Source organism: Lissotriton vulgaris, chromosome 12 (assembly GCF_964263255.1).
Source record: "Lissotriton vulgaris chromosome 12, aLisVul1.2, whole genome shotgun sequence".
NCBI lineage: Eukaryota > Metazoa > Chordata > Amphibia > Caudata > Salamandridae > Lissotriton > Lissotriton vulgaris.
In genome coordinates this window covers 355,039,686-355,056,319 of record NC_141700.1, presented here as the reverse complement: position 1 = coordinate 355,056,319, position 16,634 = coordinate 355,039,686, and the positions used below count along the sequence as shown (strand labels likewise).

Here is a 16,634-nt window from a genome sequence, read left to right as displayed (position 1 = left end):
TAAACCCGAGATTGTTCACATGGACACTGTATACCTCAAAGTCAACCTCTCAACCTACTAAGCTAGGGAGTCAGCTTACTAACACATTAAATGTCATCTGGAACCTCAGACCTTCTCTCAATGAACTTGAGGCAATGGGTAGCTAGAATGTCATCCATTGTGAATGCCCACAATACATATTCATTGGGCCACTGATATGCTAGTATAACCCGAATGTTACCCTGAATGCCTACAGTATATCAGTTTAGGCCCATTAGTATACCTAGGAATGCCAGAATGTTACCCTGACCACCTTACTTTACGTGCAAGACTGACCCTCCTCTTTTGACTGCCTGGAAAAGGCAAATCATTGACCTGAATTACCTCATTATATCATGGACTGACTCCTATTTTGCGAGGGATAACCAGAATGTCCAAACATTCTTTCCCAATATTAGTATGCAGTTATTTTTGATCCGCTGAGGATATTCATTCCTCTTGCTTGTTTGCCCCTATGTTCCTTAAAGAATGGTGAGCTGTGAACGAGCACTCCTTGAAACAGCCCCTGTAGAAGGATTAGTGCAGTCTGGAATTAATTGTTTGATTCACTTGGCACACAGTAGAGACCCAAGAATATAAGTGTCCACTTTTTAAAGCATATGGCTCTACAGTACGATGTTTTGCCTGTGTGCTGTTCAATGCAATCATACACTGAAATGGATTATGATTGAAGTTTTTTCAGTGAATTGCCCTCGAAACAATATATCCAGGATAAATGAACATACCAGTAAATGTATTTGTTTGAATCGGTAAACCTACAGGTCAGTAGACAGTGCATGTAAGGATGCTGTCCTTCAGTGCATGAGGCAGTGATTCTCCGCAGGGAGCAGTGATGGGAGCGCTGATGTGAGCTCCGTTCCCAAATAAAGATCATGGAACCCTTTATTACTGAGAGTTCACATTGTGAAATCGCATATATGGGTACGTAACATATTACGGTCACAAGATTTGGATGGATAAAGCAACTATTGCATAGTCAATCCCTTTGCAATTTAGACATATCATGGCCATAATCAGACCAGACGTTGTATGGTGGCTGAGATTTCCATGAAGTGGTGGAAACAGCATTTCAAACTTCTAGTGGGTTCTAAGTCAGATGACTTAGTCCTGAGGAGACCCGTTCAATAACCCAGGGTTGGTTCATAAATCCAGTGTGATCAATATGAATGTGTAATAACCCACAATCAGATGTTCATCAAAATCTTATGTTGAACCAGGGTTGTATGTATTTCTCCACTCACCAGAGCACTGCGTCGTCCGCTCTTTGTATATATTGTCATACTGATGAATGAATAGACATTGGAGAATAGTTTTATCCAACCGAGAGATTCTCTGTTTGTTTGAGTTATTACATTGATTGTGGGACTCCCTAACTAATTGTGAGACTCCCCCTTGCTAAATGATACCCATGACACACTGTGTACATATCTAATACTTACTCTGGTCCCCGTAGGCATATAGGGTTACCCTTGTAACACATTATACTGAACAAGTAGGGTGTACATAGAATAACCAGAATGTTATGAAACTATGTCCACTGCACGTCATGGATGGGCCCTGTTTGTGCATTAGAAAGCTAGAATCTCACTCTACGTGTCCACAGAAAGTTATGAATGGGCCCCAGTTATGTCTTCGATAGATTGAGTATCACTCCTAATGGCTACATTATGTAAAGATTGTGCCCGTTATGCCTGGTTGTGTAGCCAGGCCGTCAGCCTGAATGCCCATAGTATGCTACGGATGGACCAGTGACGTAACATTACCCCCCATGGTGCTGGGGGGCCCGAGCTCCTGGGTGACCCCCTCCAGCACTGTGCATCGGTGGCGGATCCCTGGCCTGAGCGCTCCTGACAGGGTCCGGAGATGGAGAGTCCCCTCGATGTACCTTGCAGGGGAAAAAGGTTGTGTGACAACCAATTAAAAGGCAACAAAATCAGGTAAGTACCCCACCTCCCAATCTGTGATTGGCAAAGATAGTGCAAACCGGCATTGTGGTTAGGTTTTTTTTATATAACCAAGCCCCCCCACAAACCCTGTACACTCCTCTTTTACCAGTGACTCCACCAATACGAAACCCTGCTTGATTACTACCCTTTTTAATATTCCCTAACTTTAGCCTTGAGCTTTAATTGACATAGACAGGAGACCACGTACTTTTGAAATCTCTTGCATACCTCTTCTCCGTCAGATACTTTAATGAAAGGATCTCAAATGGTCCCGCGAGTAGTGGGCCTGGGATGCAGAGTGTGAATGCAAGTGTGGGTTGTAGTTGGAAATTTAGCTCTTAACGAAGCTGAAAAGTAACTGAAATATTTTACTACTGCATGAAATGATCTGGTATCCTCACTCAACACATGTAGATTTATCTAAGCATAAAAGTCTGTTGAAGTGCGGCTAGGTGAAAATATATTGATTTATGGTAGCTTGATTGGATAACAGCCTACTGATCACCATTGATTGTTGGCGGCCAAATAGAGGAACTTCGAGCCTCGTTCTGATGCCAATCGGACCGTCCATCTGACAGCTGTGGCTTGATCCTGACCGCTGAGGCTGGGAAGTTCCCCTTGCCATATTACGATGCAACCGCAGCGGTCTCCTCTACGGCGGTGCACATATGCCCGAATATATTTCTGCGAGTGCGTACAAAATCACAGAAAACATGTGAATTGTCCCCACATTCATGACATATGTGGGGTTATTCCTTGTGCACCATATATCCCATTCCTTCAGTGTTGCGAAATGTGCACAGTCCAGTAAGTGGGTCTTACCTGGATTCTTGCTTCGACAGGGTCATAGACATCAGGGTTTTGCTGCTTAGGTGTATGGGGGACCTGAAGGAAGGAGTCAATGGCAGAGACTGCGGGGGAGAAGTGGAATTCGGAGAGTGGGCATTCCAAAGCTTTCATTTATGACGACTCAAGCCAGTCAGTCCGGGCGCCACGGTCGGGTCGTCGAAAACCCACATTGCAATCCGGATGGTGGTCGGAGATCCCTGCACTGCCCTCAGTTGCGTGGGTAGACCTTTTGCCTTGGCCCACCCCTGCGTTTGCCCCCTGCGACGGCCGCTGGTTAAAGCGGATGGAGGCCGCCACCCCTAAAACGTGTGCCATGTGGGGCGCACCGCCCCACCTTGCTACGCCACTGACTGTCCTATGGCTGTTGTTTCTCTCCGAAACGCCATCTCGGTGATCAGAGAAAGGCTGTCCGAGTCGGCGGTCATTCAGAGTACACAATACATGCATCATAATCTGACGGTCAGGCCGACCGATTCTGACGAGATCGCGGCAGTCTGACTGCCTCTGAAAAGACCACGGACGCCCGTCCGACCGGCATCGTAATGAGGCCCTAAGTATTTATCCTGGTTGTGTATGGTTTGCCAAAGTTTGTGCTATCACACAAACCTTTGTTTCTTCTGCAATCTGTCTCACTGTATTCTTGATCAGTTAGAACTCATTTGACATATAAAACAGTACAAAACAGAAGAGCTTCATTCATAACACTTTCATACTGCAATCATCATTTTTTTAAACTCTCAGACAATTTTCTTTTTGAGCAATGCCCTCTCCTGCTAAGGTTAACAGGTTCATGAAGACTAAAAACCTGGCCAAAATTCACCGACATTTAGATCCTTTAAAAACTTATGACCTAGTGGCAATAGAAAAGATTTTAAAACATTTTAATCTGAGCACCTTTCACTTTACCGTTCTGATATAACAACATAAAATTCGGAATGAGTGCCAATATTTAAGATCTTTTTAACATTTTAGACTAAGACTTAGGTTTAGTAATTAGCTACGGCTCCAGTTATCTGGACCTTCTGGACCTTCTGGTATATGTAGTTCTTTTTTTCTCTTCTTGTGATCTTATTTGCTCAACCTTTTCTTTAGGCTCCTTATAAATATCTATTCTGACGAATGTGCAATGCGTTGCGGTGGGAGGAGTTTTCAACTGTTCTAAAGTCTTTTAATATGAATTATTCTATACTCAATACTGTATTTAACCATATATTGCAATGGTTTTATAATCAAGCAATAAAGTACTATATTTTAAGTACTCAACATAAAAATTAGGAATAACTTTTTTGATAGACCCATTTTTATTCTTGATTATAAAATCTGAAATCTCCCAAATCATTATCCATTTCTTCCATGCCATTTTTGCTATGCTGTAGTTATACACTTGGATTTGGCCTATGTCCTATAGTGATACATGTATGAATGTGCGTTTGTTAGTACAGTTACTCCAAAAAAGGTGTTATTTGGACACATTTATTTTCACTGCCACAGCACAAAAACCGATAATCAACCTTTGATTAAAATGAATCCTTTTCCCCATGTAACAAGGCTTTGTTCATTAGCAGTGAAACGTGTGCTGTTTTTAAGATATGCAGCCGACCTACAGCCATTAGTTACTTTGCACTGGCACTTTGTTCTAATAAATCTGCCATTTAAATGAATGTGAAGCAGTTTGGCATTAATAAGTCTAAAATAATGACCTCTGGGCGAAGCACAATTCCTCTGCAGCAGAAGTGTTTGGAAGGGTGGTCTGGGATTAAGCCTGTGAGAGGGAGAATGTTGTCAGAACAAGTTGTTTACAGCCCCGCGGTCAGCAGCTTCGCCATCAGCGTCTCACCTCGGTGCCTTTCCGGCACCGCTGAGTGGTCTGGCAGCGCCTCTTACTGTTTTTAATGAACCCGCTCTGTCGTTTAGTCGGTTCACCAAAGCGCAGGGCCTCTGTGCGCTTCATCAGGCTCCCCTTGTGCTCAGATATGTTTTACTCCTGGCTCTTGTCAGCTTGTTAGACCTAACCTGTCAGGACTTCTCTTTCTTTCAGATAAATGCGGTGTCCTTGTTCCTGCTCTACCTGGTGGAGATGATATCTTCTGGACTGCAGATCATCTACAACACCGATGAGGTATCACATTACAATGGTTGTGCTGTGCTTCTCTGTCGTTTACCTTGATCATGAGAACAGTAATAACTGGGGAGTGAAGGCATTGGCAAAAGCAGAGGAGCCCCCTCACCTCTTCATGTTTTCTGGTTCCAGCACTTCTCCTTAAACTCCTGTGTCTACTTCTGACAAACAAAAACCCCAGAGATTAATTTGAGCATGGCGTCCCAGGTCATGTTTAGAATCCATGCTCTTTTATCTAGCCCCAAAGAGGTATTCATGCATATTGACTGCTGAGGAAACTTGGATTGCTATGGAAGAGTGTGGACATGAATGCTGCTAACCTGGGTCCTTTCACCTGCACCACCTGTGTTTGAAATGTTCACTGTACAAACAGGCATTGGCAAAACAAATAGGTCTAGCTTGCATTTTGAGTCCTTTCTAGAACATTAAAAAAGCATCTTGTATTTAAAGAACGAGAATTGGAAAAGCCAAGGTCGTGTCTTTGAAAGACATTAACTGATGTTTTTCTCTCTGCCATTGCCTGAGTCCGATACTGTAGAGCATCAGCAAAAAGAAACAAGCATTTGCAATGCAAAAGGTCTCGCATGTACACGATTTTGAGCTATTGGCATTGTAAATGACACTGCCTTTTATTTATCTTTTGATTTTTAAAACATAAATAGAAGGCATTGTCATTTAGAATGCCAACAGCTTAAACTCTCTCAAATGAGACCTATTACTTTGCAAATGCTTGATAAAATACTACAGTCGGGTGAACAGGTTGTGTTTAGAAAGCGCTCTGCATGCATTTGCAGGGTCTCTCTGTGATTGATGGCCGGTATAAGGAGGCCAGGATTAGGGCGGGAACTGAAGGCAGCATCCTTTTTGGAAATAAACTAACAGGATGGATTCCTGTTTGGCTTTTTAAGCTAAGCTCGAGTCGGGGTACCACAGGGGTGGACGGCGTCCCCCCAGTTATTTTACCAGGAGCTCGATTGCTGGAGCAAATTGAGCCACTCATTCACTCTTTGGCCTCTCTGGGGCGAGATCGGAGCTCATTCAAAAACACTGCTCACGCGCTGGCTTCTCTGATGCATCTAAGGGGTGAGCGAGGGGAGGCAATGTGTCTGATGGTGCAAGCCATCTTTTGTAACGTCACTTCCTGTTGTGACGTCAGTGTCAGTCCCCCACTTCTTTTTTTAGGACTTGTGCCCTGTTTTTAAGTACCAATAAAAATGCTTCCTAAAAACGTATTCCATGTTGGTAAAAAAAAAAAAAAGAAAAGCAAAACAGTAATCCTTCCTGTCAGTTTATTTTAAAAATACCCTCATAGGGCAAATGTGTTGTTTAGAAAGCACATTGAATGTATGAAATGCATTTGTGGGGGCTCACTGTGGTTGATGGCCGGTATAACGAGGCCAGGAATAACCTATTTTGCATCTGCTATATTGTTTATTAATGGAAAGTCACCTACTTGGCTCAGTCAGCTTATGTTCACTGCGGCTGGGAAACATTATTCGGAGCACCGTTGTGTCTTCCGATGCAGCAGGGGAGACGCTTTTGTTTTTTTTGTAATGTGTGGGACGGTCTTGTTTATGACTCGTATGCGGCTGGGTAACGTCATCTGGAGCAGTGTTGCCTCTTCCGGTGCAGCAGGGGTAGAAAGACGAAGTTGGAGGAAATAAAGGCAAGCACCATGAACCTTACACCTGATTCTGGAGGGTTGGTATGTACAATCCCTGCCATATTGGTAGGTACGCTCAGTCAGTTTACTGAAAAGTAAACGTACAATGCAGGAGTTTATTTTTTAATTAATAAAATGACAACAATGCTGCGCACACGTTTAAAGAGGCTCCTCCCTAGTTTCAGTAATTAACAACTTTGCTCGCTTTGCCTTATACACTGAGGGGTCAAGTGTAGACTGGGTGGATGTGCCGACGATAGAAGTGAGTGCAGACTGAGTGGGTGTGCCGATGGAAGTTAGTTAATTAGCAGCACTAAACAAACTCCCTTAGAGTGAACATGACATTTAAAAAACACGGGCAGAAAGACACAGATGGAAAGCAACAATTAAAAAGCAGACTGGGTGGATGTCCTGATAGTGGTACACGACGGGCGAAAAGCAACAGTTTAAAAAAATATAGTTCTCCGAAAGGACCGATAAGGAATTGTGGAAAAAGCAGTTCTTATAGATAACCTTTAGATGTTGCTTGGCATTAGTCGCCTCTCATACCATTCGAGGATTTAACAAATAAAGAGGCAGGCGCTGGAAACTGGAAAAACGGGAAACAAAGTTTAATTCCGTCGGAACAGAGCACGTCGGATCAGACAAACAGGGTATCGTCTCGAGGTGCTCCAACTGCATCTCCGAGGCCTGACCTCTTATACACAGGTTTATGACTTTTATTTCAGTTTATTACATATGGCACATTCTTGCAAATGCTTTGATGTAAGGAAAGACATCCTCGGAATCCCCGCTTCAGGCCCGTTCCCACACATATCTACAGTAGAAGTCCCCACCCCAATTTCAGCAGGTGATGACTATCGCGCAGCTGGACATTCCGCCGGTTCCCGGAATGTGTGCGATCCATCGGATCTCATGGGGTGGAAACATTGGTTAATCTTAGCTCCTTTGAAGAGGGGTGAGTTTTACAGTAGGAGCAATAAACTACATCCGCAGGGCTAGGTGATGGCCTGGGATCAGTTCAGACAATCGGGCACGGAGGAAGGAGGTTATCAAAGGATCCGTGGTCATGAAAGGGATGGAGGGAGGTGTTGGTTTGGTACAGGATGTGGTTCCGAGGCAGGGCTGGGCTGAAGGGGTGGTTTATGGCCCGAGCATGTGAGTGCGGGGGCTGTCAGTGCACGGGGGATGCTTGCGAGGTCAGAGAGACGCGCTGGCGATCGGCAATGGGCAGAGAGGCCATGGTACTCAAAATGGCTGCCGCTTACGCACACATATGGGCCTAGAAAAGGGACAAGATGGCGCCGATAATGTTTACGCTGCAAACTAGATTTTAACAGAATGTGAGAGTAAGTACACTGTGCGTGGCCAGTGCTCCTCAGCCTTAAACTGAAGTGAGGTATCGGCTGAGCAAACGAGTTAAGTCAGCCAAGAAGAGTGAACCTATGGCAGGTAGGGGGTGGGAAATAGTCATTTGTATTGAATGCAACAGGTCTTGCAGACAGCCCATATGCGCCGAAGCTCAACCTAAAAACGGATGTTTCCTATGCTGCGCAGCAACCCCCACCACCCCCAATTTATTTTCTTTTAATCTGAAAACTACTGGACCCAGAGTGATGACCTATTCGGTGTATGCTTCACCACACATGCACACGTAAACACCATAAAGCTGCAGCAGCCTTTTTAAAATTTATTTTACCATTCCATGATGGCAGACAAAAGTCTTTGAACGGAAAAAGTGCACACAAGCAAATTATCTAGAAAATAGCACCTTGTGCATATAAAAAAAGAGGATGGGGAGCAATGGAGGAGCTGGGGTAGGGAAGCAGCTGAGCAACGTGGAGCAGAAGTGAGCTGAACAGAGCGGGGAGCAAAGGAAAATCTGGTGAGGAACGTTAACAAAACAGAAAACAAACAGCAGGGTGAGAAGAACAAAAGGACACGCTGGGAGGAGAAAAATGGAGAGTGTGGTAGAGATATAAGGTGCAAAAGCAGCACATTGAGGGAGAGCAAGACAGCACGTGTTATCCCCTTGAGCACTGAAGATTAAAGAAAGAATACGTTTCTTAAATGAAAGCAGTGAAAGCATACATGCCATTCAGTCACAAAAATGATAAGTAATCTATGGTCTGGGGTAAGGACAACACAAGAGGAGAAAGGAAAGACATTGAATAAGAAGCAAGCCCATTAGATTGACAGGAACACATTTATTCAAGGTACAACCAGATGTGAGCTGATATCATTTAGTTGATGTAGTCGAATAATCATTCTATTCAACATTTAAAATACCTCAGTTAAAGGCTCTCAGTTTTTGGTATTGTGTGAGAGCATAGAAGGAGCTGTCCACATGTATGGCAGTGGGTGCAGAAGGGCCATGTTTGAGTGAGGAGGGCCATGTCCTGGTGTAGGAGTATCAGGAAGCACGTGATCGTGGGCGAGAGTGAGGAAGGGAATGTTTGTGTGTGCGTTTTAGGATGGAACAGTAGTTTTTTTCTCTGTGTTAAAAATGAACAAGTGATGAACTCCGAATGAAGAATTTGCATGATGGGGAATGTGCTTTTTGCAGAACACCCAATCCCATGAAAATGTATATCTGTCCTGGGTTTAAATCTAGAGTCTGGTATATGGGGAAAATGTGTTTAAAACTTTTTGCTATTTCTCAAATATTGAGAATAATTATTGTAACAGAACAAATTACTGGAAATAAAGTTGGCAGGAGCATAGTAAACAAATATTGGTTTACAAAGACCCAGGGAGGACACAGTCGTCAAGGCGCGTGAGAGTGGGGAAGGACATTGTCATGGCATACCCAATCAACCATGCCAAAGCGCTCCTAATCTGCTGTTGTGGCTGGACTCCAGAGTGTCACTGGGCCTGGTAACCACTTTTTAGAGTGCAGTAATGCAGTGTAAGCAAGGGTAATGCTCTGGGTCCAGAAAGGGACTAAGTTAAAAGCACACTGCTCAGAAGCTCAATGTCGTCCATTAGTGAGGCGATACGAGTCGGCGTAAGAGTGAGGAAACATTGTCTTTGTCTATTATAGTGAGGGGGAAAGACAAGTGAGGACAGAAATATCATAATCAAGAACAATGACTCTCCGATATTCAGCCTGCTGGAGAGTTTAGCTAGACAGTTCATGGTGTGCCTCGACCTCGGGCCTGGGGATCTGGGTTCGAGTCTCGGTAACGACGCCAAACATCCTGTGATTCTGGGCAAATCACTTGATCTCCCCGTGCCTAACAAAAAATGAATGGGTCCCCATGTAACGTAACTGGTGATATGTAAAGCGCTCTGATACCCGATTTTGGTCAAGTTCGCGCTATATAAAACTGCAAAAAAAAAGTAAATAAAAATTTGAAATCTTTTTTCTAGCGCACCAAGAATGCAAGGTATTAGGGCGCATAGCATTAAATCGTGCAGTAATGGGGAGCTTTACAGTAAAATATTTCAAAACACCCTAGAGGGCATCTAAAACTAAGATACAAGATGAACAGGACGAGTAGAAATAGTCCACACCATTTGTTGTGTTAAAGAATTCAAGATAGATTGAATAGGGTGGTTCAGTTCTATTTATGTGTCAGTGTGAGAGGGATACGAAAATGCAGTGTACCATTGAGAGTAATACCTTTTTATTATGGAGGGAAAATGTATTCTTACAAAGAAGGAAATGCCATAGTTTGTGAGAATGCAGGACGTTTGTTATTTTATCTTTGGGAAGGTAAGGCTATTGTGCGTTATAATGACAGGAAGTTTATTACTGCAGGGAAGGTAAGGCCATAGTGCCCGAGAATGACAGGAAGTTTATTATTTCAGGGAAGGTAAGGCCATAGTGCATGAGAATGACAGGAAGTTTATTATAACAAGGAAGGTAAGGCTATAGTGCCTGAGAATGACAGGAAGTTTGTTATTGCAGGGAAGGTAAGGCTATACTGTTGGAGAATGACAGTACATTTTACTGCAAGGAAGGTAGGGCCATATGCCTCAGAATGACAGGAAGTTTATTATTTCAGGGAAGGTAAGGCCATAGTGCATGAGAATGACAGGAAGTTTATTATAACAAGGAAGGTAAGGCTATAGTGCCTGAGAATGACAGGAAGTTTGTTATTGCAGGGAAGGTAAGGCTATACTGTTGGAGAATGACAGTACATTTTACTGCAAGGAAGGTAGGGCCATATGCCTCAGAATGACAGGAAGTTTATAATAACGAGGAAGGTAAGGCCATCGTGTGTGAGAATCGCAGGAAGTTTATTATTGCAGGGAAGGAAAGGCCATAATGCATGAGAATGACAGGAAGTCTATTATAACAAGGAAGGTAAGGCGATAGTGTGTGAGCATGGTAGAACGTTTCTTATTGCAGGGAAGGTAAGGCCATAATGCATGAGAATGAGGGGACGTTTATTATAACAAGGAAGGTAAGGCGATTGTGCGGGACAATGTCAAAGTTTATTATTGCAGGGAAGGAAAGGACATAATGCATGAGAATGAGAGTAAGTTTCTTATAACAAGGAAGTGAAGCTCAGAGTGCGGAAGAATGGCAGGAAGTTTAATATAACAAGGAAGGTAAGGCCATAGTGCATGAGAATAGCAGGAAGTTTATTATAACAAGGAAGGTAAGGCGATAGTGCATGAGAATGACAGGAAGTTTATTATAACAAGGAAGGTAAGGCCATAGTGCATGAGAATAGCAGGAAGTTTATTATAACAAGGAAGGTAAGGCCATAGTGCATGAGAATAGCAGGAAGTTTATTATAACAAGGAAGGTAAGGCGATAGTGCGTGAGAATGACAGGAAGTTTATTATAACAAGGAAGGTAAGGCCATAGTGCCTGAGAATGGTAGAAAGTTTATTTTTGCAGGAAAGCTAAGGCTAGTGTGTGGGAATGCCAGGAAGTTTATTATTGCAAGGAAGGTAAGGCCATAGTGCCTGAGAATGGTAGAAAGTTTATTATAACAAGGAAGGTAAGGCGATAGTGCCTGAGAATGACAGGAAGTTTATTATAACAAGGAAGTGAAGCTCAGAGTGCGGAAGAATGGCAGGAAGTTTAATATAACAAGGAAGGTAAGGCCATAGTGCATGAGAATAGCAGGAAGTTTATTATAACAAGGAAGGTAAGGCGATAGTGCATGAGAATGACAGGAAGTTTATTATAACAAGGAAGGTAAGGCCATAGTGCATGAGAATAGCAGGAAGTTTATTATAACAAGGAAGGTAAGGCGATAGTGCATGAGAATGACAGGAAGTTTATTATAACAAGGAAGGTAAGGCCATAGTGCCTGAGAATGGTAGAAAGTTTATTTTTGCAGGGAAGCTAAGGCTAGTGTGTGGGAATGCCAGGAAGTTTATTATTGCAAGGAAGGTAAGGCCATAGTGCCTGAGAATGGTAGAAAGTTTATTGTTGCAGGGAAGGTATGGCAATAGTGCGTAAAAAAGGCTGCAAGTTTATTATAGCATGGAAGGTAAGGCGATAGTGCATGCGAATGCCAGGAAGGTTATTATCACAAGAAAGGTAAGGCCATAGTGCGTGAGAATGGTAGAAGGTTTATTATCGCAGGGAAGCTAAGGCCATAGTGTGTGACAGTGTCAGAAAGGTTATTATTGCAAGAAATGGAAGGTCATAGCGTTAGTGACGAGGTTTATTATTCCATTGAAGGCAATGTCATAGTGTGTGAGAGTGACAGAGTTTATTATTGCAAGGAAGTAAATGCCATAGTGTGTGAGAGAATTACAAATATTATTGCAGGGAATGAAATGCCATAATGTGTGAGTGACAGGCATGTTGCAATGTGCGACAACGAATAGGAAGGCATAATTGATTGCAGTCATCTTCGACACTAAAAGCATTCAGAGTGCACTTGATGTAGAACAGAGTGTCACCAAACGCATTAGCTCTGAACCTCACGAGAAATAGCTGCACAAGTTAAGCACTCAGGACTGTATTCCTATTAGGTAACTGTGCTAGTGAATGTAACTGCAACAGTCAAGGAGAATGGTGTGTTCAGTGTGCACTATTCCAATAAACTCCATGTACTTTGTAGTAAATTATATTTCATAGATGAAAATGGAGGGCTGTATCTAATGAATGATTTATGGTGGCTATATAGATGTGTGTCATCATCACGCTATAGAAATCTGCAAAGTTTAAAAAAAAATCAGAAAATAATAAATGCTCAAAATGAAATCAATCTGCAAAGCGTGGGTTGAGCAGGAAGTTTGAAAACCGTGATTTTATGATTTATGTTAAAACATGGATGTCATTTGTCCCAGCAGCAGCTCAGTACATATGCGTGGAAAAGCATGCGCCATTGCCGTGTTGACAGAGCTCCAACATGACTAAAAGGCCTACATGTAGAAAAAATGTAGCCACTGCACATGGTTTCCCTGTACAAAAATGTATTTTTTTTAAAACCACTTACCGTCTCATGGCTGCCGTCTCTCCTCAGCTTGCTCCCTGATGAGTCCCAGAAGCACACAGGCTCCCCTAAGCCAACCACAACGCTGCAGTGCAGTGTTGTGATTGGTCTGAGTGCCGTAGTTCAGCGCTCAAACGGGGACTATGAGCCTGTGCTTGCTTTCCAACAGGCTGTGCATTACAGCCTATTGGGGAAAATGCAAAATGTGCATGACTGTTTGGCCAGCCCAATACGGACGGCCGAACCGTCGTGCGCACTTGAGTGCATGAACCACTCCTCGCCCATGTGGCACCAGCCCCGACTGCCCTAACCCGGCCCGTAGCTCCAAAAAATAAATGATGATAACCGTTATTGTCATTTTATTTGTCCTTTTTCAGTCTCTGAGAGCAGTGGGGCAAAGCTCCCTCGCCTTAGCAAAGGAGCCGCCCCTGTTCACTCCATAAGAAATACCTGATAAGGATGATGCAGATATCCGAGAATATTTAGCTTAGTATATTTGATAGACACTGAAATGATCATGCTACCAGAGTGCCGAAAACAACAAGTTGTTGAAATTGAGCAAAAAGAGTGGCTATTGCTTTGTCAATCAAATTACTGAACATCCAAGGGGCATATGTATCGAGCCTTTTCCTCCGAATCGGCCCATTTGCGAACGGTAACAAGCCTTTTGGGATGTATCATCCCAAAAATCCATCTCAAAATAGGGAATTGCAAAATTTGCGATTATCTATTTTGTGAATGCATTTAAGGAATCACAAATTGCATTTCCTTAAATGCAATTCATGAAGCACCCAAGTTGTGCGAATTTACCTTAAGAAATCGCAAATTACCACCAAGTTGAAGTTGGTGGTAATTTGCGATATCCTGGAAAATGCACTTTTTAGCATTTTTCAAAATGCCATGTGGCGCACATACATGCCTTTAGGGCATGTATGTGCGCCACATGTGTACACATGCATATTCAGGGGTGCAAAACAGGGTGTCCTTTTGACACCCATGCACCCTTAAAATTGCATTCGCAATTTGCAAGTACTTAATGGGTACTCGCAAATTACAAATGTCTTCACATTCATTCCTATGGACCTCTAGGCCCATAGGAATGAATGGGAAGGTAATCCTTAATTGCGAATCGCAATTTGCGATTAGCAATTAAGGAATACGTAGGAATCGCAATTAGTATTGCAAAACCTGCAAACAATTCATTTTGCGAGTCCTTATAGCGATTCGCTAAAATTCGCTATTAAGGACTCGCAAAACGTTTTTTTAAATACAAATGCCCCCACGTGTTTAAAGAGCGTCAAACAACAACGTACGTCCAACAACCACAGAGAAGTATGATTTCACTCTACTAAAATGAATTTTGTGGCAGTATCAAGGGGGGCAACCAGTTCCACGACCTCGCAGGGCTGAGGAGGAGGCCCTAAAATCACCCGTACCTGTTCCTGCTTGTAGCTTTAAAGTGTACCTACTACAGCCACAGCGCATGACGTACCCAGGCAAAGCCCGGGCCAAGGACAGTCCCATCCTGCACCCGTCAGCTCCAGGAAGAGCCAGACCATGGCCACCTCCCTTGGGTTTGCGATTGGGCGCTGCCTTCTTGGTTTGTATGACCGGACCCTTTCATACCACCCAGGTACTATACGTTTTTTCCTTTGGGAGGTTGCTCCAATATCCTTATTTCTGTCTGCACTGATTTCTTACATATTTGCTGGGGTCCGACTTCGTCCCCTAGGATTGACTCTCTGCATGTTTGCACATTATCTGGGTTGGGACTTCGAATCTGTTTCTTGGCCTTACTGATTTTTTTGTCTCTCTGCTGGAGACACAGTTTGACAGCATTTGGCGGGACAATGTGTCCCAGAGGACCTTGAGAGCACTACAGTGGGAGGAGAGGCCTATTGATCATTGCGCTTATAGCACTTATTTGCTCCTCACTTGGCTTTCATTTATTGACCCGCTTACTATGGGTAAGAGGAAATTAGTTGTGCATTTGTCCTCTTTGAAGGACTGAACTCTATTAGCTTCCTCACAAATGCTATACGGAGATTGAAAGTGTGGAAGAAAAGTTAGGGGCTACAAAGAAAGTTCTCTGAGCAGTCCAAGACTCTGGAACTAGTGGAAGTGGGATCTCCCCTATGGCAGGCTTTAAACAAGGAACCAGGGAAGGGGCCTACTAACCTATGTATGCTAAACGAGGACCTAGTAATCAATTTGAGCTACCCTCCTCTAGATAGTACTGAAAACATAGATTTCTATCCACCTAAAAAGACGGCGGCAAGTAAGCAGTCGACTAACATGCACACTATAAAAAAGTCGTCAAATAACTCTAAAGTGACTTCTATATTTAATGCTGATACTAATGCTCCGTGGTCCAGTAGGATCCATAAAGCCAAAGTTTTGCCCCCATACCGGCTCAGGGTGGACACACTTCGTTACTGTTGACAACAAGGAGGTGGAGGTAGCCCTGGCAAAATCAATGGAAGTAATCTATGAGGTTCTTAGAGTATTGATGCATCATTGAAGTTACTAATTGAGCATGGGTCTGGCAGGGTTGAACCCAGAGGGTTGGGGCCTTCCACCCCCCCCCCCCTATGAATTATTGATAATCCTCGATGAGGGTGTAGCTGGCTGAGAGCACTGCACGCTGCATGGGATGGGAATAATTTCCCCAGGGGTGGCTGCTCTATAGTGGCCAAAGGGGCAGCAACCCACCCCCCCCCCCCAATTACTGCTTACTACTTGTATCTCATTTGTTAATATAATACAGCTTTTACATGTAACACCGATCACTTGTTTACATGTGAAAACTCCAATATCATCTTGTACCAGAAGAGGCACCCATGGGCTGTATTGTGCATGTGTCAGGGTGGTCTGTTACAGCCCGTCCTTTCACAGATGCAATACATTTCTGACATGCTGCCTTTTCGTCAGACAGTGCAGCATGTCAGAGAATAGTGATTTGGGCAGTCAGTCATGCGCCCATATGCCTCATCAGAAGCCAAGATAGAGGGAAAAAGGATGCCTTCCGTCCTATCTGAGCTTTTGATTATGGATAAGGGGAAAGCCTTGCTCTGGCGCCTTTTTTGTCTGATGTGAAAGTTGGGAATGGACGTGCAGAGGAAACTGTATGCTGAAGACTACCCCAGGTAAGTTTCCATGTTGTGTGTATACTTGAGAGCATGCTTATGTTTCTGTGCCTGTCTGCAAGGTTGTGCCAGTGTGTGTATGTGAGCATAAGTGAGTGTTTGTATGTGTCCTGACTACCGTTTCATGCTTTGTTCAATAGACCCATCACTTTCTAAATTGACCAGTCGTCACTAGCTTGCCCAGTAGTAAAGGCACCATTAAAACCAATGGGCAGCTTCATATCACTCAAGGAGCCTTTTTCCTGGCAGTGCCCCGCTCAAGGTCCTATGTTTACGGGGGGGGGGGGAGGAGGGGGGGGGCACGAGCTCCTGACACATGTGTATCGGGTATAACTGAGATCAGGACAGAATGATTCTATTATTGAGGGATGTGCCGTGTGGGCCCGTTATAGGGTTCTGCAATTGCCACCAGAAGCCACCCTTTTTGGGATAGTCCTAAAGAATATTCACACACTACACATT

The 16,634-nt window shown here is 43.6% G+C and overlaps 1 protein-coding gene across 7 annotated transcripts in view; it reads left to right on the top strand.

Annotated features, from left to right (window-relative positions):
• PHKB (phosphorylase kinase regulatory subunit beta) overlaps nucleotides 1-16,634 on the top strand; it is a 1,358,073-nt gene that overhangs the window by 443,810 nt on the left and 897,629 nt on the right. For all 7 annotated transcript variants that reach the window (XM_086945119.1, XM_086945122.1, XM_086945118.1 and 4 more), the window contains one exon: nucleotides 4,873-4,953. In XM_086945119.1, coding sequence (XP_086801245.1) covers nucleotides 4,873-4,953 — 81 coding nt within the window. The remainder of the gene's footprint in view (nucleotides 1-4,872; nucleotides 4,954-16,634) is intronic.